We start from the raw sequence: 27,296 nt of genomic DNA on the forward strand, positions 1-27,296 counted from the left end.
CGCATTAACGTACGCAATGGGACCGGAGCATGTATGGAAAGCGAAAATGTACTTTAAGTGAAGCACTCCCTTTCCCCCACTTATCGATGCATGTACTGCACTGCAATCATCATATACGTGCATAACTGATGTAAATAACGCATGTGTAACAGGCTCTATAGTCTCTCCGCTTGTGCACAGCTTTGGTACAGGTAAGGAGCCAGTATTGCTGTTCAGGACGTGCTGACAGGCGCATGCGTGAGCTGGCGTTTGCCTATTGGGCGATATGTCCTTACTCGCGAGTGTACTTAAAGTGAGTGTCCTTAAACCGAGGTATGCCTGTACACAGTATTTTTGTAAAAAAAAAAAAAACAGTATCCTTACTTCATTCTCACTACATTCTTACTCATGCATATTCAGTTTTTCCCACGCCCTAGCTTTATCTTCCATCAGCACTGTCCTGTTATCTTCTTTCTGTGTCTTAATGTAGGGGGCTTGGTGGTCTTGTTCATATTTTTGCAGATTTTGGGTTAGTCAAGGTAATCATGTGCAAAACATCTTTATCATCAGGCAAGGTCAATTGTCCATAGACGTTGTGCAATTCTTGCACGTTTCATGAAGCTAAATTTGCTAGATTAAGATGTAACATGGAAGTTGTCTGACGTTCATGATTAGTCTTTCAGTGATGTAAAGAAACTGCTATTGATGGACAGCGTGTTAGTACAGTATATTATAGTATATTATGACGTTAAGAAGCACTCCCCTGTGGCTCTTCACCATACAGAATTGGGGCTTTTCTGAGTCATTTGTAGAGCAATGGACATAAAGTTCCAATTCCTTATTTACGAATAAAGTGTACAACTTAGAGATTGAACAGGAAGCTTTAGCTATAGTATCTGTGGTAAAGAAATTCCATGATTACTTATATGGTCATAAGTTCATAAAATTAACAGACCACAATCCATTATTGTGCAGTGTAGTTATTCCGGAGAGCATTAAGCTTAAGTACTTGATGCTCTCCATGTTGGACATCCAGGTATTGTCCAAATGAAAGCACTTGCCAGGTGACATAAAACAGATAAGATAATTGAGAAATGGGTAAAGACGTGTGAGCTTTGTCAACTGCATGTCATGCTCCATCCAAAATAGTAGAAGGATAAATTGCTGCATACTATTATGATCAGAAAAAAGGGGATACAACTACCGGTGCTCCTGGTTCAGGATTCTCTGTATCAATCCAGGGTGTAATGAAGGGAAGAAAATCAGGGCTCCACGGATTTGCTCAATAAACTAATATAAACAGAAATGGCCATTTCTGCTTTTGAGAAAGACCTGTGTGGCCGAAACGTTAAGTCTATTGCCAATAAATTAGTTTATTGAGCAGATCCGTGGAGCCCTGATTTTCTTCCCTTTGTATATGGTCCATCCAAAGCCACAGTCCATCCATAGGTAGTGACTAGGACACCCTGGTTGTATATAGATTTTGCAGGCCCTTTTCAAGGTCAGACATTTTACAAAATACCACATTTAGCCTGGATGTTGAGTCTCTTTTTGACTTTGTATCATCCTGGAATACTTTGACCATTTTTTCTATTGATAAGAAGGGATTTTTGTACATTTTTGTAATACTTTGTCATTGTTTATAGATTTCATATGGGAAGTATAGTACAGCAATCTTGCTGTATGCATTTTTGATATTTGACATTTCAAATACAAGTATGTACGACGTGCCGTCATTGAGGTTTTTTTGTGATATATGTCCCTTAATTATTTGTAGTTATTTAAATAAGCGGTATAGTGGGCATGCCTCGGGACTTTGTTTCTAGTTTATACCCTATGTTGCCTTATGGGGGGATGTTAGTGTGTATTATTTCTGTGTAGCATATATATTTTCCAGTTTAACCAATGACATCACACACTATAATCTAAGTGTTTCGACAGCTGTTGCTACACATGCTCTGCCAGATACCATTGTATCTGACAATAGTACACAGTTTACTTCAGACGAGTTAAAGAAATTCATGGACAGCAATCTTACTTGTCATGTCACAGCTGCGCCATTTCACCCATCATCAATTGGACAAGCTAAGCAAATGGTTCAGACTACTAAAGACTCTTTAAAGACAATCGTGGGTGGCGATTGGGGTGTCCAAGTGGCAAATTTCCTTGGGTTGGACGGCCCTAGTATTTAAAGAACTATGTTATCTAGGGGGGAAGAGTGTTATGTTTTGAGCATCATTGTTGCATTCTACCAAGTAAAAATTAAAATACATAAAACATACCATGGTGATACTGGGCCCTTGGTTAATTACAATGTGGAGTGATGATGAAGTTTTCCTCCTCAGCAGATACAAACCCCCTCTTTGCTTCATGTTACCCAGTTATATATTTCCTGTTATATATTTACTTCCTCTCACAGCCAGTGCCTATTAGCTTTGCAAAGAGGATGAAATTGCATTCTTGTGCACTGGGATAGACAACAACCCGATTATAGAATTTGACAATGTTGTCACGATAAAGAATTCATTTCTAACTAGTTATGATAACTGTGCAATACTGGAACATACTGAACAGATGTAGCCAGTGCCAGGGGAAGCTGTGGGATCCCGGCAGCGGGAAATCTTTACTGTGGCCGGTCCCATTTGGACCACCTGCAGTCTGCAGCAATGCCGGGGGAAGCCACAGCTGTGATTTTCAATGAAGCCACAAACTTTTGGATTTTTAAGCCGCAGCTTCAGCAAAAGTTAGTCTGACTACATCTGTATTTGTGTCTAAGTGACAAATGACTCATAAAAACATTATGGTTTATTGATATTTTGTTCTAAGATCTTCAGAGCAACGGTGTAATATGCCTGTAAAAGTATTGGTACCGAGTTGAATCAGCAGCTCTCAATAGCTTTGAATAACATTCAAGAAGAATTATAGTTCTACAGTTGATTTCTATATCATATCTAAAGAGACACATTGTACATCCCAGTAAGATAAAATGTTATCCTCCATTACTGCAAACTGAAAATATAAACTTTATTACATTTCTGGAAAGCTGCTACATATTGAAATGTCCCCTTTGACAAGTGTAGCCATGTCTGGTTTTGGCTACTAATCTACCCTTCCTAACACTTAAATCCTGGTATCAGTGCAGGCAGTGTTAGGCTGCGCTTATAGTGCCGGCGACGCGACGGTCAGGTGACGGTCGCTGGAAAATGAAATAGAGATGACTTCCAGCGATCGCGACCAATCTGGCGCTCCGCCGCGCCATCGCATTGCGCTTTCTAAAAGCGCACGTGACAGGGGCAATGCATTTGTTTTGTCGCGTCGCTGTTGCCGTCGCTGGCACTATAAGCGCAGCCTTAGGCCTAATCTGGGTTTTCCCCCTGCAGTAAGCATCTCCCTTGAGTGGCAGGTGGGGCGGGACTAAGGCCTGTGTTATGCCCAATTCTGGGCTCAGACCTTGGCCCCTCCTCCTGGGTATTTAAGGGGCTGCACATGCAAATGTAGTAGTTGTTCCCTCCCCTGAGAGACTGTTCCAGCAAACGTGTATGCAGGGCTCTGACACCTTCCATCCCCTCCCTTAGAGGAGTGGGAGCAGGGACTATACCCCTCACTCCACCAAAGGGTGACGGAAGAGCATAGGACTGGCTCTAGAGGCCTCATGCCCCAGGGTTGAGTCCAGGGACCATTCGGAGGAAGGGACAGAGTTTGAATCCATTTGAAGGCTGTATTCTGTGTATGCTGAAACCCTGTTGGTATGAGAATAAAGTTCCAGTTCTTTTATAAAATATACTCCTGCCTGGGACTGCAATTAATCTGGGAGAGTATCAGAGGGTTATCCCGCAGGGATTATCTCCAGCACTCCTGGAGCCTACAAGAGATGGAGGCGCCTCACCATTGAAAAATGACCATCCATCACCCCTAAAGCCTGTCCTGTCATCCCCACTAACAGCGGAACCTCAGAGCTTCTGTGAACCGGTAGGTATGCAACACATGACACCCTGTAATAGTGTGATCTCCCAGAAGGTGGAGGAAAACTGATTACACAAGTTTCTAACTTTGAATCTATTTTGCAAACTTTCGGCACTGATCGGATGTTTTTTCTGCAATGCACGACAATTTGTGGAATTTCCAACTTCTGACACCATATGTAAGAGACGTGTTCAGAGGTACGCAATGGAGACCGTTTGAAGTGAAACTTAAATTAGACTTTATTGCGCCTGTCCCTTTAATACAGTAAAAGAAAACCTACTCCACTTTGAAGAATAACTACACATGTAGTCCAGCCCTCTCTAACTGGGTGGTTAGCGAAGCTAATTACCAGCCCCAAATATATACATTTATACAGATATGCAATAGTCCCATAAGAAAGTCTTATCTGTATCTTGTAGCTGTAGGGGAAGTCCTCTCTGCTCTCCGTGTGTGCTATAGCAATATCAGGATCCAGGTTTAGAAGTCTTCTTCCCTTTGTCTTGCTGTCAGCCTGCAGTCTCTTTGCAGCTCAAGACATCTGTCCTTCATGGGTCAGCCCCAATTGTGAGACTAAGGAATTTCTCGTTCCTGTCTCAGAACAGGCTATTTCTGAGGGAGCTCTAATCAGCCAGGTGGAGTTGGTTAATTGCACATCAGCAATTAACCAGCACACTGCTGGATTAGAGGCAAATTGCTATAACAGAGATAAATCCCTGTTACAGGCAATAATCTAGGGGGGAAGGAGAGGCAGTTTTGTTGAGGGTGTTGGGATGGGTGAAGGTCTTTTAATGTTCAACCTTATGACGTAGAGGCCCATATTCGGGCATTTACATCATCAATGGGCAGGACAGACCAGCAGCAAATGAAGCACTGCTTTTTTAGGGTAACAGGGTTTCCCCCACCCTCTGGGAGATCCCCCTGTTACCAGGTGTATGGTGCATGCCACCTCTTGGCTTACAACAGGCTGAGTTGTCTGCCGATGGTTGTGGAGACTACAGGACAGACTTCTGGGGTATATACCCGCCATTTACTCCATGGTACGCAGAACATCTGCTGTAGGCTCCAGATGTAGAGGCAATCTCCTACGGTAGAAACGGTTTCCTCTCTCCCCAGAAAGATTACACACCAGGCGGAAGGTATAAATAACTTGCACTGGCTTTATTTTTCTGCAGCCACAACAGTATCCAGGCAGTCCTGCCCAATAGAGTCACTGATCTGTCTCCAAACTTTGGATGGTCCCTGGACCGTTACTACGGGTCAAGGGCCCCTGGCAGCAGTCCTTGCTCTTCCGCAGTCCCTGCTCTTGCCCAGTCCTGTAGGAGGACCAGAGGAAAAGGTAATCACTCACTCCCCTCCCATTAGGGAAGAGGATCTGGGCCTGCCAGTGCACAGCAGCCCTGCATGATACCTTGTCTCTCTCAACAGTATAGACACTAAAGAATTTGGGGTTGCATCTCCCTTACGTACAGTAGGGGGAAGGTACTAGGTCTGAACCCATGATTGGGTAGAACACAGGCCTAGTCCCACCTCCCCTGTCACTCAAGGGAAGCTGCATAATTGATACTGGCACTGTCTTTTCTTACCAAGACTTACATGCCAGCAAGAGCAGACTAGTAACCACACCAGGCATGGCTACATTAGTAATATTTGTTTTTAACATATGTTTGAAGCAGGGGTCTCTGGAGCTGACCCCCAGTCATTTCAGCTTTGGGGACCCCCTGCTTCCGGAGATACAAACCTCTGCAGGGGGTGGTAATGACCCAATAAGAAGCCATGATGTCATCCAGTGTGGCTTTCTATTGATCCGCTTGACGTGGGAGATTTAAACCTTCAGGAGATACCGCCACCCCCAGAAGCAGGGGGTCCTTGGAGCTGACATTAATGTGGTTCAGATCCAGAGACCCACTGATTCAATTCTGTGTTATAAATGTAGCCAGGTTCCCCAGATTCACCCTTATCTCTGCATGTAGGGAGAATAGGGAAGGTTGCAGCAGTGCAGGGAGCGCTCCAGTGCACCGGAGGCTCCGCAGTGACCCGAGCGATCAGGGTGCCGCCATGTTGGACGTTCGCGCATGCGCGGTGGGCCCGTGGAGGTGGTAATGGAGGAGAGGTCGCGCATGTGCGGTAGGGGGTTGCAAGAGCCCGCGAAACAGGAGCCAATCCTATAGGAGGTAGCGGATGGGACTACGAGTCCCAGGAGCCTTTGCGAGACCAGATGACACCAGGGAGCCTATAGGGCGGGCGGATTCGTGGGAGGAAAGGTTGGGAGGTTGCGCAGGGGAGCACGCCGGTCATAGCCGATCGGGAGGAGGAAGCAGAAGGAGCTCTGCATGTAGGGAGGCAAGTAACCCCTATAGGCCTCATACCCCCAGCCCAGTTAGGCCCTGAGTCACAGTGAGTGAAGCTGATGCAGGGACAGGCCCTAGGATAGGAACCAGCCCCTTTAGTGTCCGCCCAAAGGTATTGTACTCAGAGCCTGCTGCGGTACTATACAGAGGTTTGGGCTCAGACCTCCGCAAGCACAGCAGCAGCCGACCAGGTGGGATCGCCCCGGACGGTATCCCTGGAGTGTCTTCCCGTCGGATCCTTTGCGAAGTCCATTTGCAGGCCCGAGTGCTGGAGCACTCGGCAGGTAACATCCTTAAGTGCACCAACTATAAAACCAGAACATAGTGGCTGCGCTGTCACACACACACATACCTTACTTTGGGGTTGTGGAGTGGGGAATTGGACACGGTGTGGGGGTACACGGTGAGGGGTCGCGTCCTGCAAGACGCTTTAGTTATTATTGTGTCTCCTATAAAGAGGGACACTTATTGTATGAAATGCAAGGTTATGGTTGCCGTAGTAAAGTCACTGTTTCTTTCATATGCTGTGTGCGTGATAATACATTATTGTCCTGCGAGGAACTACTCCCGCTTTGCTGGGAGCCATCGCAGGTGGAGGCGCTGCACTTGGTAAGAGGTTATCTGTATTCACAAGTGTTGCCCCAGGCTCTCCGTGGCGGAGGCTTAGGCCCTGCGAGCCAATAGGTCAAACAGCATTGGTAGTGCACTGTATTCATAGGAAACAGGGCTACATTTGGAGGTGCTGCTGAGATTAAGACCTGGGGTGCCCCGATTCCAAATTCACACAGCAGTCTGCTCAGAATGACTCTCCCCTCGCGTCAGTGCAATAATCTGTGGTCGTGAAAAAAGTAATATATCAAAGATACTGATAATACAAACGAATGGTTGAATGCAGCTGTAACCCAATGGTGGATTGCTTTCTCAAGTCCCCATGAAATATCAGAAGTCCAGAGTCGTAGGGAAGCGCAAACATATGTGGAAAGAGAGAACAGATATCCAATAGTGCAGTATTGTCTAATGCAGATACAGATGTTAGCATCTTAATTCTTATGAGTTGGATACTCACAAGCATAGGAAGGTCTAAATACACGTACATATTCTGGTTCTACCATCGACTAGACCACATACACTGCACTACCCTGGTCTAAATTCCTACTTACCTCCTCAAAGAAACAAATAAGTTTAGTTTGGTATGATCTATCCTTCATAATTCCATGCTGACTATTTTGTTTTCCATTAGGTATTCCTGAATATTATCCCGTATTAAATCTTCAAGTAGTTTCCCCACTATTGAAGTCAGGCTTACAGGCTTTGTAGATGGAGGCATGGGAACATCGCTGCATTTGGCATAACAACCCCGTCCTTGGTCACATTATTATTTGGAGGCGCGTTATCGATGACATCCTTTTGGTGTGGAGGGACAATGACTAATTGCTTCAATTATTGTAGAATTATATGAATGACAACGATGTCAATCTAGCATTTACTTCCGTGGATCAACCTCAAAGCCCAATCAGATGGCTCGGTTGTTACGAAGACTTACTTCAAGGAGGTGGACACCAAGAGTTTTCTGTTGGCCACCAGCAATCATAACAAATAATAGATTACAAATATCCCGTTGGGCCAATTCTTACGGCTCAGGAGGAATTGTAGCAGAAATTCTGACTTTGCGAGTCAAGTCTCATGCTTGTTTGACAGATTCTGCCCAGAGGTTATCAACCTGATCTACTCACTGAGGCTTCGAACAAAGCCAGAATTCAGGACTGGAATGACCTACTAATGACCTACAATAAAATAAAATAAACCAAATCATAACACAGCTTCTGAAAAATTAAATTTCTTACAAAATATAATTCTAGTTTTCCTGCTATTCAGGAATTATAAAAAAAAAAAAAACATTGGGACATTTTGTCAAACTACCCAATTTTAGGATCCAAACGTGCCATTAGACCAACAGTGATATTCAGGATACCCAATAATTAAAAAAATTCCTTAGCACCAAGTGATATTGAGACTGCAGGCTCCATCTGGCTAGCAACAAAAAACCCTGGTAATTTTTCATGTGGCAAATGTCTTGCCTGTAAATTCCTCCATACAGATAGGAAAACTATGATATCGTCTGTAAAACAGGAGAGCTTTGCCATCAAATAGTGCATTTATTGCACCACTATGTTTGTGATATACCTTCTCGAACACCCCTATGGCCTCCAATATTTCGGGAGAACCAAGAGCCATTTGAGAAGGAGTGTCCTCGAGCATGTTCGCAACATCAAAATTGGTTTTGACATAGATAGTGTCTCATGACATTTTAAATTGTGTCACAATCAGGACACAAGCTTTAAAGGAATTCAGGTGGTTCCGACAGACAGGAGAAAAGGGGACAAAGTCAAATCCCTTTCTAGACAAGAGGGATACTGGATTTTCCAACTTAACACTTTAGCTCCTCTGGGGCTAAATTAAAATCTTGATGTTATGTCTCTTTACTGATCCCCTATTGGTTGACAGCATTCCCTCTGTAACCATCATAACTGGTCACTATTTTACTTTTTTCTGTGAATTCTGTGCTCTATTCGGAATTTTTCTCTCTCTAAATTTGGATATTTTGGTAAACATACTTCCTTTTCCATTTAAAATTTGGTATTATTTTTCATCTATTATTTATGTACTTTTTAAATTATTATTATTATTATTATATTTCCCTATATTAATATTATTTACATCAAGAATGGCATTATTAATGCATCTAACCTTTTCCATTTTTTCTAAATGTAAATATTTTTTTCTTAATTTTTCTGTTTATCAATTAACCGTTCATCCCCCCTTTTTAGAATATGAATCTAATATTCATTAATTTATTCCTCTTTTTTGGATTGCTTAATACAATCAATTCCGGCATTAGATCAACTCCAACCATATTACAAGACATGTGGAAATATCGTCTACATATATCTTAATCCATGGATCTTTTTGCCTTTTTTGCATTTTTTTTTTTTAGGTACAGTACATGAGTCATTTCAATTTGATATAAAAAATCAATGATTTTATTTTAATTGTATAAATTGGAAGTGTTTTATTAATTACATCTGTTCTTTTTTTTCCCAAACATTTTTATTAGGCATAAGTACATTTTACATACATTGCTTTGTAGAAGTAGCCTAATACAGTAACAAATATTTTTTAAATTGGAAAGGGACCATTGGGGGTATCCACTCGGAGAAGGGGCGGACCCCCAGGACCACTACTTGGTCCAGCGATCTAGATGGGGAAGAAAAAGATCAAGCGAGAGGGGGAGAGAGAAAGAGAGAGAAGGAAAGGGTGGGGGGAGGGGGGATTACATATGTTCTTTAATCAAATGTTCAATTAATTAAATTGTTTTTCAACCAATCCCTCTTTGTGAAGGGGTTTAAATTGTGCACACAACTGATTCCAAACTAATCCCTGATGAAGTAGCTCTCCGCTATGAAACGTGTTGGATTTAGTTTGTGCATAATTGACCTCTTAATGTATCTACCATACATCATCTGGTGATACTAAGGTTATATGTCTACATTTTAATTTTACAAACACACAAAATCCCAGCACGCTCTTTTTGGGAACCCCGGTCTTTTCCTTCTGTCTCGATGTTGGGGTTGACATTATAAGCGAGTGCTTCAGTGCTTCACTGGAGCACGCTGTACATAGAGCTGACTGCCCACCTGTGCTTACCTGCTGGGGATGAGTGAGAGGTTCAGACGCTCCTGTTAATTTAATTGTTTCTATTTTGTGCCTGAGCCGGTATCCATCCGGTTTGCTGCCTGTTTACCCGTTCCATTACGGTGATCATCTTCCCATCTGGTGTTTCTGCCAAGCTTCGGCTTACCGTTGCCATGAGAGCTTGACTTTCTGTCCGAATTGTGTGTTATACCGGCAGTATTCTCGAGTCTGCCTGCCCTCGACCAACACCCTTACGAGGCTGAATGTTGAAGCGAGGACGTACTCTAATGTCCAGGCTTATGGTTTTTATACCTCAATGCTTGTGACTGCTGGATTTTTGTACGTGTTCACTACCCCAGCCCCCCTTTTGTTACCGCTAAATATTTTCAATATTGCAATAAAAGGGTTTTGTGCTTTTCTTTTTCTTTTCCAAATGTATTAAACAAGCTCTTTCTAAGTACTGTTACATTGTTCACATGGACCCAATTCTAAACCACACCTTATCAGCAAAACCAAAAGTAGTATTCAAGCGGGTATAAACCCTCAAAAATATATTCGCCCTTAGCCTCCTTAGGGGCATAGAAAAATAATTGATTTAACAGGCACTTTGGGAATAAAAGGTAACCATAGATGTAACAAATGCAAAGTGTGTAAATAGATGGCTTTGTCTAAATCAGTAATATCCAAAGTTACTGTTCACAAATTTCCTATTACTAACTTTATTAATTGTCTAACTACCTTTGTAGTATACGTTTTGCAATGATGTTGCAGACTACAATATGTAGGCAAAACAAAATGCAATCTCAAAGTCTGCATATTGGAACATTTGAGAAACATTAGAAATATTCCCAAAACAATAGAACAGGCTAAACCGCTAACCCATTTATTGACACATTATAATGAATTTCACCAATTTAACCAAGATCATATTAAGTTTATGGGTATTGAATTAGTTTCATCCAATATCAGAGCTGGGGATTGAGATCATTTTCTCTTGAAAAGACAACAATACTGGATCTTTACCCTACTGTATTAACAGTAGAAATAACACATCAGAATAACTCACTATGTTCTAAGAGGACCATCTCCCTCCAGAAGACATCCATGACTTACCCTTTAAGATGCACATTTTGCACAAATTCCTTGAACAGGAAATTAGATCATGGTGGGACATGGTAAATTTGGAAAAATATATTAAATATAATCATATCCATAGAGGTCTCAGGATTCAGAAGACTTCCACATATGGCATGACCAACTCCAAATGTATCAAAGAATGGGAAAAAATCACTTGATCACTGTTCTATAGAATTGATGAGGCTAATAATTCTAGAAAGAAAAAGAGAAATTGCTGCATTGGATGTTAACACAATTTAGAAATTACATCTTATTAATACCAAGTTTAGACCAAGAACCCAAATTGGTTGATGAACTTAATTGTAAATGAAAAACGTATGAAAACCAAATTATGATAATGAAAAATAAGAAATTTCTAAGGTACCAAATAGACTATTCTCTCAATAAACAGAGATCATGGGGGATATCTATTGATGACAGAGGAGGTCCAAAGGAGTACCCACAATGAGAGAATTCTCATATATTCTCCAAGAATGGAATTCGAAATCAAGGCCCTCACAAATATACTGTAGAGATTATGTCAAAGATCTGATTTTTGGAACCCAGTAGCAGACCCAAATACAGAGACCATTACAATACCAATAGACATGTGTTTCAATATCAGAAACAAGAACCTAATAGGTCATCATCTAAACAATCATTTAGAAATTATAATAAAACAAATGATGATTGGATCACCATTGATAGATATCCCCCACAAAATAGGTATAGACCTTCCTATAAAGATAAAGACTGAATTAGGGAAACGCATTATTCTGATTCCCATAGAGACAATGAATCAAGACACATACTATTGAGAAACAGGTTTGAACCCCTTTATAATCATCAACAAGAAAGGGAAAAATTAGGATTTTCATTGAAAAGGAAGAACAAGTGATCATTAAAACCAGTTTGGGATCTAGACCACCCTCCCTCTCTCTAGATATACAAAGTCCCCACATAAGGAAAAGATTAGAGTCAGGAGAGGAAAACGAGGTGGAGGAATCCCACCCATACAAGAGAGCTATTCAGACTCTACAACATTAATCTCCCATGGTATTTTTAATTTGCTTTCTTTAAAAATTGACTATTGTCCCATTAATGTCTTAGAAATAGCACTATCCTTTGCACCGACATGCAATCCCAAAAGCTTTGACGTATATATAGACTTACAGAAGTTTATCATAAAACTAACTCTATGTAGACATTTTCAGGTACAGTGGGAATAAAAGGCAACCATAGATGTGTAGCCCTTGTACCCCTGGGGTACTGCAACTACGCGTGCTGCTGTCACCTGTGAGGCTAACAAGAGGCCTGAGCCTCTGCCACTGGGAGCCTGGGGTATACTTATACACAGTGCAGCGCCTCCACTGATGAGGGATCCCAACGTGGTGGGAGTGCTCCCTCACCTGAACCAACATACACAGTAAATACACTCGCAGTTGAATATGAACAGTATTTACTAAGCATAATAATAATAATAACCTCTTTACATAGACATCATTGCATCATTCATCGTGTTAATCGTGGTACCACCCCACATGTCAATCATTGCATCACCCTCAGTCCTTTCCGTAGCAATGTGCCTGGGCACTTAACCTCTCAGTGTCTACAAACAATAAGGTGAGTGTGAGGGATAGCGCTTCCCTGTGTTGGGGCCCGGTGCTGCACTTATACTACCTCCTTGGTCATAGTCCTGACCAGGATAATCATCAGTAATCAGCAACGTGGTCCCGCGGCGCGACGTGCTGCTCCTTGCAGGAATTATTCCACCGCCTGACTCCTATGGGGAGGGATCCCCAGCCGGATGATCCTTTGAAAACAGTCTCTACTATTGAGTCCAGATCTCCTTTCAGCTATCAAGCTGCACTGGCGTTCAGGCAACGTCCTGCAGCATATCTCTCTCTAGCTATATGTAAACAGTCCCTAACTTAAGGCCTGTCTCTATATCAAGTACATAGATCACTTCTACAGTGACTCAAGGAACTAACTGGGCCTTGGGGGATTTACCTCTGGCCTAGTCCCTGCAGGCCGAAAATCTCTTACTGTAGAGTCTGTCTGATCCCAGACCCTGGCTGCGATCACCGCGTGCAACTGGCACCAGTGATATCAGATAACACTGTGTATACTATAGAAAGCACCCCCCTTCGCACTGAGGGGCCTTCCCTGAAACAGCCAAAGCTAACTACTCAGGCTGCACTGCAAAGCAACACTGTTGCAACTTAGCTATCCTGCTCAGCTAAGGTGGCAGCATCCCTATCTGGGGTCTAGCTGCTGCAACTCACTGGTGACTCAGGGCTATCTGCGGCCTGGGGAGGGTACTCTGGCCTAGTGCATTGGTCACTTACCCTGCACACCTACCTCCTCCCCTGTCTGCCTCCCATCCCTGAATGACTTCCTTCCTGCAAGCCTGCTAATATCCCTAACTAGATCCTCCCCTTAACAAGAGGATTCCTCAGCCCTATTGGCTAAGCTAAAACATCTGACTGCCTGCAGATATGCCTCCTGGGCACTGTAGTTCCCAAGGAGGCTCTCGCCTATGGAGACCGCATGGGCGCCTCTCTAATGGCCGCCTTCCTTTTCCTGCCTGCGCCTGCGCTATCCTAATGGCCGCCGCGCCACTTTCCTGAACATGCGCAACATCTAGAGGACCTTCCTGCCTCTCTACCTTCTCCTGCGCTTTCTCTGCCACCTCTAAGATGGCCACCGCAACTCCCGGCACTCTGCTGCGCATGCGCGACCATTTCGCCACACACAAGTTGGCCGCCGCACTCGTCCACACATGCGCAAGCGATCGCGCACGCGCGGTCAACTCCAACATGGCGGCGCCAACCAGTGGAGAGCCCCTGGATTCTCCCTGCGCCTCCTGCTGCCGGCTTTCTCGCCGCACCGCCTTAGCTAACCACGCGGCACCTGCCTTTTTGCCAGGGGGAGCGCGGGGAAGCGTACCATAGCCGGGGCCCCGCGCTGGTAAGGGGACCAGGGCTATAGATGTAACAAATGCAAATTGTGTAAATAGATGGCTTTGTCTAAATCATGTATGTGAAAGGTTAAGTCTTGCACAACCTAAATGTTGTAATATCAGCAATATACTTGCGTTTGAGGTACCGGTGCTCTGTGGTTCAGGGAAACAACCTGTCTGGTGTGATTTCTGAGTATATCAAAGTAAGTAGAAGATCCAGGGCACTTCGGTTTTGCAGAAAATACATTTATTCTTTTAGTGGCACACGTTTCAAACGGCACCGAGTTCTTTATCAAGTGAAACGTTGTGTGCCACTAAAAGAATACATTTCTTTTCTGCAAATCCGAAGTGCCCTGGATACCACCCCACGTAGAGGCAGAGGCTACGCCAACATCGCTGGATCACCGGATCCGCATTACCTTCCGGCCATACCCGGGTGTAGGATCACCTGGGCAGGTACTCCAAGTGCACCAACTATAACACCTTCAGTTCTTGTGGGCAGTACTGTCACACACATTTGGGTGGGTTGCTGCATGTGGACACTAGGGGGTTGGGTGCCCAAGGGCCCTAAATACTTTGGGGGGATAACCCATCAGGTGGGACAATGATGGAGTACACTGTGGGGTTACGGCCCTGCGAGGCCTAGTTGGTGGGGACGTGGTATTATTCGTTATTCTTTTCATGCATGCAGTAAACTGTTATTATTACTATCAGTGTGTGTATTACTGTATTGGGTCCTGTAATGGGGTTATCCAACATAGTAGGATCCCGTACAGGTGGAGGCGCTGCCACCAGATGGATCAGGTACACCCCAGGCTCCCAACAGCGGAGGTAACGCACCACATACACCGTAGCCACCATATTTCCCAGGGGGGTGGGGGAAAGTGTGTTACATTACTTATACATAAATTATTTTTACATATAGACCTCATGCTGAAATAAAGGTATTCAGATATAAGCAAACACTAAATATGTTTGTTGCCCATGTCCCCCCCCTCCCGGTCGCAGATTGGACCTCTAGGGTGTAGTGAGGGCTGACTACGTGTATGTTGATGGTGCATACCTGTGAGGAACAGGAGGGCCTGAGTCTCCCACGTTGGTATTGGGGATAACAGGGACAGGCTTCTGGGGTATATGCCTCCATCTTCTTAGCAGTCCTTGTGGTGCAGCGCCTCCATCTCTATAAGCCCCAGGGATATGGGATGGGACCCTTACAGAGAAACCCTGGTCCCAGGGCGAATGATCCAGCTCTCACACAGTCTTTATATAAAAGCAGCAATGTCTCTTTATTGTACTCACACAGCACTCAAGCAGCAGTTCATATGCACCACAGCAGTTCATATACAGCAGTGCTTCCAAATGTAACTGGTCTATTCCTCCACTCTCCTCCACGCTGTACCCTAGCAGGATGGTCTGTATGGGGTCTCAATACCCCTGATCTCCACCCAAGAGTATACCCTCTGGGTGAGGTTAGATTCCCCCCCTCAACCCCTCAGCAGGGTGAGGGGCATTGGTCCACAGCACTATGTGCTATCAGCTCTACTCAATATGGCTGAGTCTGTCTCTGTCTCTGTCTCAGTTCAGTCCTGGGAACAGGGACAGAGACAAACTGTCACTTACAGGAACAGCCCACTAAATAGAGACAGCCCCACCCCCATGTCAGCAGGACCTCCCCTCTGTCTCAGGCCTGCACACAGAGTCAGAGGCCTGCCTCCATCACTCAAGGCAGGGCTTGTGCAGGGGAAAAACCCATGATAACTACTGGCGGCCTGCCCTTAACAGGACTTACACCAGTAGGAGAAAGATATATAGCCCCCATTTCTTACCGGGGCTACATGTTATTTCAGCAATCACTTGCAGTTCTTGAGCTAAATGTAAAATTTTCCTGTAAATGAGCGTGACAATTCATGATCCAGATAGCTTGACATACCAGTGTACTTACAGTCTTATGCTGAAATAAAGATAACATGCACAATATTGAAGGACATTATTGAAGTGAAACTTCTTTAGTGGCACCTAGTTCTGATGGAGCAAAACTGGATGGATGGAGATGAACTTTGAAACGGAAGTGACGTCATGTAATGGCCGCCGCTCCCCCCACACTCCCTCTGTGACATGCGGCGGCGGCGGCGATAGCCGCCGGCGCCGCTCCTCCCTCCACACGGCTGTTGACATATGCGGCGGCGGCGATAGCCGCCGACGCCGCTCCTAACGGCTGCCGTTCCCCGTCCGCTGCCCGTGCCCGCTGCCATGCCGCGCATGCGCAGTTGTGATAGCGCAGCTGACAGACGCCACACACGCGCAGAAGCGGCGGGCAGCGGCGCTGTTCCCCCCCCCACACGCACACTGCCATGCCGCACTGCACCCCGTCACCCACAAACAGCGACCCGCAGCTGCCGGTGCGGCTGGGACAGCAGAGACCGCCCGACCGGGACACCTCCCCCCCCTTTCCTGCTCCGCCAGGGGTAGTGGGAGTTGGGAGGAGGGGGGTAACGGGACCACCGTGTTGCCGGGGGGGCTGGCTGCAGCAGGACACACAGCTGTGTCTGCAGCTCCGCCGGGGGTAGTGGGAGGGGGGCACAGCACAGAGAGAGAGAGACATACACTGACTGACACACACACACAGACTCACACTGACTGACTCACACTCACACTGACTGACTCACACTCTCACACTGACTCACACTCTCACACTGACTGACTCACACTCACACACTGACTGACTCACACTCACACGCTGACTGACTCACACTCACATGCTGACTGACTCACACTCAAATGCTGTCTGACACACGCACACACGCTGACTGACACACACATGCACACACACTGACTGACACACACGCTGACTGGCACACACGCACACACGCTGACTGACACACACGCACACACGCTGACTGACACACACGCTGACTGACACACACGCACACACGCTGACTGACACACACGCACACGCTGACTGACACACGCACGCACGCTGACTGACACACACGCACATACGTTGACTGACACACACACGCACGCACACACGCTGACTGACACACACGCACACACGCTGACTGGCACACACGCTGACTGACACACACGCACACACACTGACTGACACACACTGACTGACACATGCACACACTGACTGACACACATGCACATACTGACTGACACACACACATACATACTCTCTGATTGACACACATACATACTCACTGACTGACACATACACTGACTGACATGTGTGCCGAGCACGCGTTATAAGTCAATTTTTGTGACAAAAGTCAAAGAAGTTTCACTTACTATGCGCGTGCACAGCACACACAGCTTTTTTTTTGTTGATGTTGCATTCTAATGATCTTTTTTGTACATACAGTATACTGCTGTATACTCTTCCTTGTAGTTTTTTGCTACAGCAATCCAAAGATAACCTTTTTAATGTATTGGTGGAGTGGGTACATACAGTGCAAAGGCAGTTTGTATATTTATAACAATCAGAGCTTGGGTATGAGGTTGCAGTATTGCAAAAGCAATGTAACCACTGGCAGCACATGGGTCTTTTGGTTTGCTTCAACCAGCTCTAACAGGATTTTATTTATTACCAATGATCTTGCTGCATTGTGAAAAGAGAGTAATATAGTGACAGGATTGAGTTTCAGAGCCCTGGCTCCCCCCCTGACACATAGCTGAGCAGTCAGTGTCAGCTGATCATGCTTCCTTGATGTGCTTGTCATGTGATTTATTACAAAGGGCTCGGCTTGCATTTCCTATGCAGGAGGTGGGGCTCAGGCTGCCTGGGAGGAAGTGGTCCTTTTAAAAACGCTGGCTCACCACTGAGGCACATTTCTTTTTGCGTTTCAGCACACTCACGCCTGTCACCTGCACAAGACAATGTCGGTGCTTCCAGCTCTCTTTCAGTATGTTGATAAGAACCAGGATCTCTATGTCAAGGTGAGGAAAGGGGGGAAGGACCTAACGCATCGTGTACTTTCTGAGGGCAGATCTAGTCAAAGCTTGAGTTAAAATATCAGTTCGTCCAACTAAAGAAGGGATCACCTAGTACTGAAGTACCCCTTGATTTTGCAATATAAACTGTAGATTCTGTATATTTTGCTTATTGTCAGTTTTCTATCTATATATATATATATATATATTTTTTTATATATGTGTGTGTGTGTGTGTGTGTGTGTGTGTGTGTGTGTGTGTGTGTGTGTGTTTTTTTTTAAATGCCCAATTAGTGTTGATTTTATTACAATTTAAAAAAAAAATAGAAATAGGGGATTAAGAGGGGCTATGTGCTGTATTCAACAGGAGTAGCCTATCTAACCAATAATTATGATTCTAAAACTGTAAAAGATTTTTAATGTTACCATGAGAAATGTTCACTGTGCCAGAATATTTATACAGTACAAATGTTTTAGTTGCTGGAAGGATCTAAAATGTATTCACGCAGTAAAATACACTTGTTGATGTGTTTTTTCAAAATCTGTGTGTGTGTGTGTGTGTGTGTGTGTGTGTGTGTGTGTGTGTGTGTGTATGTATGTATGTATGTATGTATGTATGTATGTATGTATGTATATATATATATATATATATATATATATATATATATATATATATATATATATACTCGTGAAACCAATGAGAAATAATGTGATCTTAGCAAGTGCAATATTACAAAATACAAACAATCCTATAATGAGTGATTACTACTAAATAAAAATATTGACAAACTAAAATATACACTCTAATATAAATAATATACATCCATAATATAATTAAATAATGAATAGTCCAAGTGTAAATGTCCAAACCCTAGAATAAGTCCTGATAGGTGATAACAGGACAATGTACAGAATCCATGGGTCCACGGCAGCTCTCAATTGGAAGAACCAATTCCAATACAGGATCTATAAGAACAAAAAGACAGAGAGCGCACGCCCCATAGTGTAATACTGTATATTTAATATAGGGAAGGGGTGGTAAAGGGATTAAAAACACTCACAAAGTATAGGTGTATAAAAAGCAATTTGTGATAAAAATCACCACCGAGGCAGGCACCGTCTCGTGACCGGTTAGCAGTCCAACCGGAATACTCGAACAAGGCACCCGATAGCGTTTTTCCTCTGAACGATCAGTTGAAGTCCTCCATGCAGTATGGTATTGGAGTAGGCCTCAATACAGCATCATACATGCTCCGGCCGTAAAGCGTGCATATGACGTGATGTACGTCCCTGACGCGTTTCGTCACAATAATGCAACTTTATCAAAAGGAATTTTTTTATTTTTTTTTATGTTCAGCTCCCAGTGAGTGAACATAGTCTTTGTTGTTCAATAAATTCCCCCCCCCCATATTATGGATTTTCTATTTGTGGAGCGTGCGTGTCTGTTTTGCTTTTTTGGATTTCTGTCTATCGCAAGTATTTATTTATTTATAAAATATTTTACCAGGAAGTAATACATTGAGTTAACTCTCGTTTTCAAGTAAAAGAGTAGGGGCTCACCTGCGCTTTTGCGGAAGCGCAGGTCTTGGGGGAATTTAAAATTCCCCCGCTTGCCGGCGAGACAGGCTCAGTGCTGAGCGGGAGCGCGCTTCCGCCAGCAAGCACCTAACATGTCCGGGGCCTTATAGTTGCATTGGAGAACAAAACAACAAATTGAGTTGAGGAGGGTGTCAAGTTTGCTAAGGTGGGTTTGAGGTGCCGAGCCATATACTATGTCTCCATAGTCAATAATTGGCATTAGCATCTGCTAACAAGTGGTTGTGAAAACACATTAAAATAAATTTGACTGCGTTAAAGCGTGTGTATTTAATGTCAACTAGCTGATCTGCCCGGGATTTAATTTTGTGTGCAACCCCGCCCCACCCCTTCTCTTTTTTTTTTTTTTCTCTCTGGCGTTTCTCCCCCCCCCCCCCCCTTCACAGTAATGTGGTGCCCCCCATTCCCCTCCTGTTCTGCTGCCTCAGTGGGGGACCACTCCTCTCTTTCTCCCCCGTTCACATGAATCTGTTCCCCCCTCTTGACAGGCAGGTGCGTCTTCCCCCCCCCCCTCACCCCCCTGGGCAGCATCATTGGAATCATTGCAACTTTTGTTTCCGATTTACATGGACTTTGAAAACATGGCACATTGAGTTGTTCCTGATTATACTTTTATTGTTAGAGTTGTGTTCAGGGAGATATTTGCAAAACCTTTCAACGTGGTTTTAAATAGAGAAAAATGATATTGCAGTAGTGTGATGCATGAAGGGTGAATGTCTTTGCTGTGGATCTATCTCTCTCCATCTCTATCCTTGCTAATCCCAATCATCTACAGAGACTGGCAGAATGGGTGGCTATCCAGAGTGTATCAGCCTGGCCCGAGAAAAGAGGTGAAATCAAGAAGATGATGGAAGTTGCCGCCAAGGAGATCGAGCGTCTTGGTGGTACGACTGAACTGGTGGACATTGGCAATCAAAAGGTGAGAAGAGGGTGATTGATGGGTTCAACACGTGCCAAGAGGCCTGCAGCACATGGGACCTGCATTGCATGCCACTGCTTAACAATGGAGTACCTGAGACCTTGCTGTGACTGGTGCATCTGCAGAGAGTAGATCCAGGTAATAAAGACGAATCTGGGCACTGTCTTTTTCAAAAGGAATTTGTTGCACCAACAGATCGATTGTTTTGAGTAGCAGCCTTTCTCAATTGGAGAGGCTATTGCTGTCAAAACATCGATTTTATTTGTTGGCTTAACATATTCCTTTATGCAAAATTTGAAGTGCCCTGTTTTGTCTTTCTTACCTGGACCTACGGTACCCATGAATTGCAAACTGGTCTTCTCTGGTTTCAGGAGCCTTGGTGAACGTATCATAAGTACCCATGTCTTCTATTTTACACTTGCAGAGAATAACAGGTGAGGATCACTGGCATAAACGTGTCTGTTCACAGCAGAGGCAGATATTAACGCAGCAAAGCGGCTGATGGTTTTAAACATAGTAATCATTGCTGCAACAGGAGCCTGAACCATACTGCAGGACAATGCATTGCTGGCAAACTAGGGGTTAATTCATTTTCACAGGAGGTGGATGCTATAACGTCTCTTGCTCTATGAAGTATTATCAGAACTGTGTGGGTAACCTAACGTGCTGATGCAAAATAATAGTGCTAAGGTTATGAGAAGTACTCTGGTGTATACATATAGTGAAGATCTGTCAAACTAGATTTAGGTTCTTCATTTGGTGTCTTGAAACTGCTAGTCAATCTCTCTCTCCATCGTTTGCTTTTGGTGCCCTTTTCCAGCCCAAAGATTGAGCCCCAGGGAACAGGATATGGATGAATTAAAATGGCCACCAGATATTGCAGAAGAATGGCGTTCACAAAAATGCTAAGGAATAAAAATAATTAAAAAAAAGTTATGCTTGTATTGTAGTGTGGACTTTAAAGCAACAATTTCACCAGAAGCCTACAGTATATGACTTGAAATCATATGATCATTTATTTTCCCCTGCGCATATCCAGCTCCTGATCTGTATCTTCTGAGGTTACCATGGTAATTTAGGGACCGCAATGGGCTCTTGGGAGGGCTCCATTTTAAAATCCCTGACTCAGAAGCATTTGAAATGCTTCTATCTCCTGAACGGAGCATCAGATTAAAATTTTTTTTTTTTTTAATTGAACTGTTAACTGGAAGCCATGGACTGCATCCCATTTGCAGTTGGTTACGGTAGGCCAATCTTCTTCTTTCTGTGCTATACAAATGAATTGGCAAACACTTTAGAGAGTTGGCTCACGTAACAATGTAGTTTTATAGTCCATTGAGTCTAAAACAACATTGAGCAACCAAAGGAAACGTTGTGTGCTTTTTTTGTACATCGGCTTGGTTTGTTGTCACGCAAACAGGTTGAAATCCATGGTCTTAAAGCAGCAGTCTGTGCTGCCTGACAGGGTTTTCTGTTTTAAGAGATCTCTACTTTACTTTCCCTTTCTATCACTGTTTTTTCAGGAGATAGAAGGGTTTGAATCTGAACTATCCGGGATGTCAACATGGAGCTCTCTCTGGAGCCCAGTGCAGTCTGAGGTTACAATGGTAACCGCAGATGCTAGAGATGAAGAAAATCAGGATTTTTTTTTTCTTAACCTGCTAAACCTTTTATTTAGTTCCTTTTTTAAAGAGCAGGACATGCTTGGGTTAAGATACTAACATTGTATGAGTTAAAACAACCCCATACACTTTTGGGGACTGCTGCATTAATGTGCTTTGTGCCTCTAAGAACGCTTACTGCAAAAAAATGTTATAACGTGACCGCTTCTTGAAACCTTGATCAGATTTAGTTGTTCTCCCAGCATACTGTTCATTATCTGACCAGCTGTTCCCTCAAGCCTGTCACTAAAGTTAATAATTGCAATCGGCCCTTTACCATCAGTTCTCTAAATTTGTTTATTTATTTTTCTCCCAGAGCTGGTTATCTCTGCCGTATAAATGCTGGTTATAAAGTAATATGTAGAGTAACCTATTTCATGTATAAACCAGGAAACAAAGGATTCAAGGGTCATTTTGACTACATGGTGCGACCTTTCCGCCTTCTATTACCCTAGTTTGGAAGCAGGGGGTCTCTGGTTCTGAACTGGGTTAATTTAATCTCCTCTCTGGGGACCCCCTGCTTCCTGAAATCTCCTGCATTAGATACATACCTCTAAAAAAAGGTGGTGATGTCTGTATCTCTGAGAGTGGTGGGTCCTTGCAACTGAAAACAATGTGGTTCAGCTCCCGAGACCCATTGCTTGTAACATTTTAAAGGGAAATGCTCATTTAAGATGAATGGAAGTTTAACAGAGACATGTTTAAATGTTTGTCATTTAAGTGAAGGAGTCTATACCAGGTTAGATGTTTGTAATACTCCTTTTATCATTTGGTACTTTTGTCCTGGGAATTGCATGTGTTCTGGGATGGTCATATTTTATTTTTTATAAGAACCCTCTGTTGTAATGTAAATATGGCACTGCTCTACTTTTATACAAAATTGTTGGGTTTGCACTTTGGCCACTCCCATGCAGTAACTGGGAAGCTTAAAATGCAACGTTTTAATCTGCACTTAATGATTGATAAACTTGCAGAACTAGTCATCTGGCAGCATCATAAAAAAGGTAATTTGTTTATATACTATACTGGCCGGATGCCAAACAGGTTGATTCAGATCTACAGTACTTTTTTTTTTTTTTTTTTTTTTTCCTTATACCATTTTGCAATTTTGAAGCTATTTCACGCAAGAAAAAAAAATGTAAAGACTGCACTGGAGAATCATGTGGCACTGATTTTATGAGTTGGCTGACATCTCTAACTGCCTGTGTTCACTGCACTGTGCTTATTAAAACAAAACACCTAAAATTGCTAATTAAAAGCTCTAATTACTCCACTTTGTGTTCTCTTGGGGTTGTTTTCTCTCCCTTCTGTGCTCCACCAGAGTACTTCCCTCCTTACCTTGGCTCCTTGTAGATAGTCAGCAGTATGGCACGTGTGCAGAAGGTTACAGTCTGAACCAAAAACGCTGTCCTGTACTAATGAGGAGGTTTGGCATCTGTGCATTTTTGTGATGGGAATTGGTAGGCATTTTATAATCTTTGGGGTTGGGGAGGGAAAAACTTTTATTAAGTTACTATTTTATCGTAGACACCATAGACATTGTTCTTTAGCATGTTTCTTAACTGTGTCGTCCTGATGCACTTTTTCATCAACTTGTGGTTGTTCTCAGCTCCCAGACGGCTCCGAGATTCCTCTTCCTCCCGTCATTCTGGGCAATCTAGGCTCAGATCCTGGTAAGAAGACGGTATGTGTGTATGGGCATCTGGATGTCCAGCCAGCAGCTCTGGAAGACGGCTGGGACAGCGAGCCTTTTGTCTTAGAAGAAAGAGATGGTAAGTTATAATAAAGGCAAACGACGTGTATTGACTTGCATGTTTATGTAACAATTCTGTGTTTGCTATGATGAGATCTCACCACACTGAGGAGGTAAATGGTCAAATAGGTATTGTTTTTCAATTCTTTATGTACATAAAGTTAAATTGGTACACTTAAGCAGGAGCCTCCAAAAAAAACCACTTGGATCATGTAAAAAAATCAAAACAAAATACAAGCAGACCCATGGCGAATATTCTATGAAATATTGTCACATAGTATAATGTATCGCATTTTTCTTAATTGGTTTTAAAATTGTGTGCCCACTAAACTGGCTTTCTAGATCATGGGGAGTTCATGTATATCAAGCAACCTTGGGCCCAGGAATGCTAAAGAAGTAAATCCAGGAAATACTTTTTCCTGCCAGTCGCATCCTTGTTTCTGCAGTTCCTTTGAAAGCTGCAATTCCAACTGCTTATGTATTAGAATCTAAAGTCCCTTGGAACAGAACTACAACCCCTCTCTTCCCTCCCCCCCCCCCCCCGTTCACATGATACTTTAAAGTCCTAGGTGCCAGTGTTCTCTTCCCCGTTAAATAAAAATGGCAGCAAAGCTGTGAGCCAATAGGAAGCTGCAATGGATGATAGCAGCCGCAATCTTTAAAACACAGGCCGTGCACTGGCAACAACTCCAATTTTGGGAATTGGAGGGGCCCCCGGAGCAAGTGGTGGTGGTAATTATTTCTTTATTTATACAAATGTTTTACCAGGAAGTAATACATTGAGTTACCTCTCGTTTTCAAGTATGTCCTGGGAACAGTTATAAAAATACATGGTTACATTAAAAGAAAGGGGGTTATACAAACATTTCATGGACAGAGTTGGAAAATTGGGGACAAGGGCTGGTGAGTTTCATATTGAAATAGAGCAGCTTTAACATCAGCAAATGGCTCACACCCTTTAGCTGCGCCAAAGGCTGTCTGCCTTTGGGGCAACGCAGATGTACACTGGGGTAGTTCAGATTCAATGCAGCTGTGAATACAAAGTTCCTAAGTAATTGAGAGGTTTATCTCTGGGGAACTCACTCTCCTTGTTTGGATTCTGTTGAAAAAAAATCTATTTCAATTTTGGGTGGGACTGTTGGTAGCTTGCAACACAGTATCACTTCTCCAAATGTGTAACTAACATAGAAATAACCAACTAATTCTGCTACATTCTGTGGGAAGGGAATTTAGTCAATAGTACCCCTGAATGTTTATGGGGGAGGCAGGGCTGGCCTTGGGGCAAGGCGGCTGACTTTGGCCCCACGCTTAGTCCTATTGGCACCATGATCCAACTTCCACCACTCCTCCAGTCAGAAGTTGGATCCCGGTCCCGTCGGGAGGATTGTGTGCGGGGCCCCTGAAACGGTGTAAAAATATATAGTTAACTGTGTGCCTAATAAGTAAGGGTCATTTATTAAACTCGGCAATGGAGGGAGAAAGTGTGCCAAAAAGATTACTACATGTGATTAAAGAACAAACAACTACACTTGCCTAGACAAGTAAAAGAACCCCTATAAACAAGCACTCGTATAATGGTAGATACAAATAGTTAAAAGTAACCTTTATTAGTGTATATGGGTGTAACAAGTGAAGGGCTAAACACACAACACAATTAAAATAGTATTAAACAGGATACCTCCCAGTCATGGTAGTGAACTGGTAGAGGTGGTAAGTGAAGGGACTTTAAATGACTGGCACCTAAAAGAATATAATCAAATGAGAACGTAAATGGTGCCTCAGTGTGGTATATCTATTTGGAAAGGTCTAGTGTCTGTCAGTGATGTATCAGACAGTCACACAACTTTCAAACCACGTCTGATAGGATTGTCACTCATTGGGAGTACATAAACTGGCTGTAAATAGATAGCTGGTAAATTGTGCACCAAACAAACGTGCTAGATTCAGCCTAATGTAGTAAGTGTTAAAGGTAAATAGTACTCAAATATCTAGAGTAGACAACAGGTTAAAATAGTCCTTCAAGGCAACGCAGGGTAAAAGATACAATTGCTGGAGATAGAGCTACTGTGTAGCTGGGGAAATGCGGCTGTTAAAGCTGCAGTTCAGTCTTTTTTTTTTTTTATTTATTTTTTTACTTTAATAGTTTAATGTGTGCAATCTCTATTTAACTAAATAACTGTATAGCTGTCAGTCAATCCGTTCTCCATGTATTAATCGGCGAAATTTTTGTGACATAATAAAAGCTGGCATTTGTTTATAATTTGCCTCCGGCAGTCAGTGGAAGACTCATGAATATTCATGAGTCTCCCAGTGACGTGTGCTCGCTCCCGATCTGCCGCTGTGTGGTGCCCCCTTCTGCCCGATCCCTGTGGCTGTCAGCCTGCGCGAGATGGAGGGGGCTTGTGCCGCCAGTGGCGAGGGGGGAGCGGGAGATGTGTCTCCCTTCTGCTCCGATCCCTCTGCCTGCCTCCCTGCCCGCACGGGAGATGCAGGGGGGTTGCGCTGCCCCCGTGGGGGGTGGGGAAGGGAGGGGGGAGCGGGAGATGTGTCTCCCTTCTGCTCCGATCCCTCTGCCTGCCTCCCTGCCCGCACGCGTGGGAGATGCAGGGGGGTTGCGCTGCCCCCGTGGGGGGTGGGTAAGGGAGGGGGGAGCGGGAGATGTGTCTCCCTTCTGCTCCGATCCCTGTGCCTGCCTCCCTGCCCGCACGGGAGATGCTGGGGGGTTGCGCTGCCTTGTGGGGGGTGGGGAAGGGAGGGGGGAGCGGGAGATGTGTCCCCTTCTGCTCCGATCCCTGTGCCTGCCTCCCTGCCGCACGGGAGATATAGGGGGGTTGCGCTGCCCCCGTGGGGGGTGGGGAAGGGAGGGGGGAGCGGGAGATGTGCTCCCTTCTGCTCCGATCCCTGTGCCTGCCTCCCTGCCGCGCGGGAGATGCAGGGGGGTTGTGTCCCGGAGCAGTGGTGGCAGCAAGGTGGTGATTGTGTGTGTGTGTGTGTGTGTGTGTGTGTGTGTGTGTGTGTACATATATATATATATATATATATATATATATATATATATATATGTGTGTGTGTGTGTATATTAGTGTGTCACCACAAGTACCCAGTCACCCACCCACTCCCCCTCTCCCGCCCACCCTCTCCCTCACTCATTTATATCTGGCTTTTTTTATTAGATTAGTAAGGAACTATGTACAGTAATAAGGACAAGTTGAAGTAAAGTATAAATGTAATACAATAAATAAACGGTTATGTCAAAAACAAATGTTATTAGTTCTTACTAGGAATTTTATTCCATTTCTTTTTTTAAAAGGTGGGACTGGGGCGAGTAGATTTTTGGGTGATTTGTCTAGATAGAGGTGTGTGTGTGTGTGTGT

At 43.9% G+C, this 27,296-nt stretch overlaps 1 protein-coding gene across 2 annotated transcripts in view; it reads left to right on the forward strand.

Moving 5' to 3' along the window:
* LOC142486944 (cytosolic non-specific dipeptidase-like) overlaps window positions 1–27,296 on the forward strand; it is a 71,873-nt gene that overhangs the window by 23,231 nt on the left and 21,346 nt on the right. Inside the window, exons 2-4 of one of the 2 annotated variants that reach the window (XM_075585483.1) lie at window positions 17,911–18,000; window positions 20,365–20,508; window positions 23,779–23,941. In XM_075585483.1, coding sequence (XP_075441598.1) covers window positions 17,941–18,000; window positions 20,365–20,508; window positions 23,779–23,941 — 367 coding nt within the window. In that variant the 5' untranslated portion in view covers window positions 17,911–17,940. Of the gene's footprint in view, window positions 1–17,835; window positions 18,001–20,364; window positions 20,509–23,778; window positions 23,942–27,296 lie in introns of those variants that run through there. The other variant, XM_075585482.1, reaches the window with a different exon arrangement.

This window comes from Ascaphus truei, chromosome 2, assembly GCF_040206685.1.
Source record: "Ascaphus truei isolate aAscTru1 chromosome 2, aAscTru1.hap1, whole genome shotgun sequence".
In the NCBI taxonomy this organism is placed as follows: domain Eukaryota; kingdom Metazoa; phylum Chordata; class Amphibia; order Anura; family Ascaphidae; genus Ascaphus; species Ascaphus truei.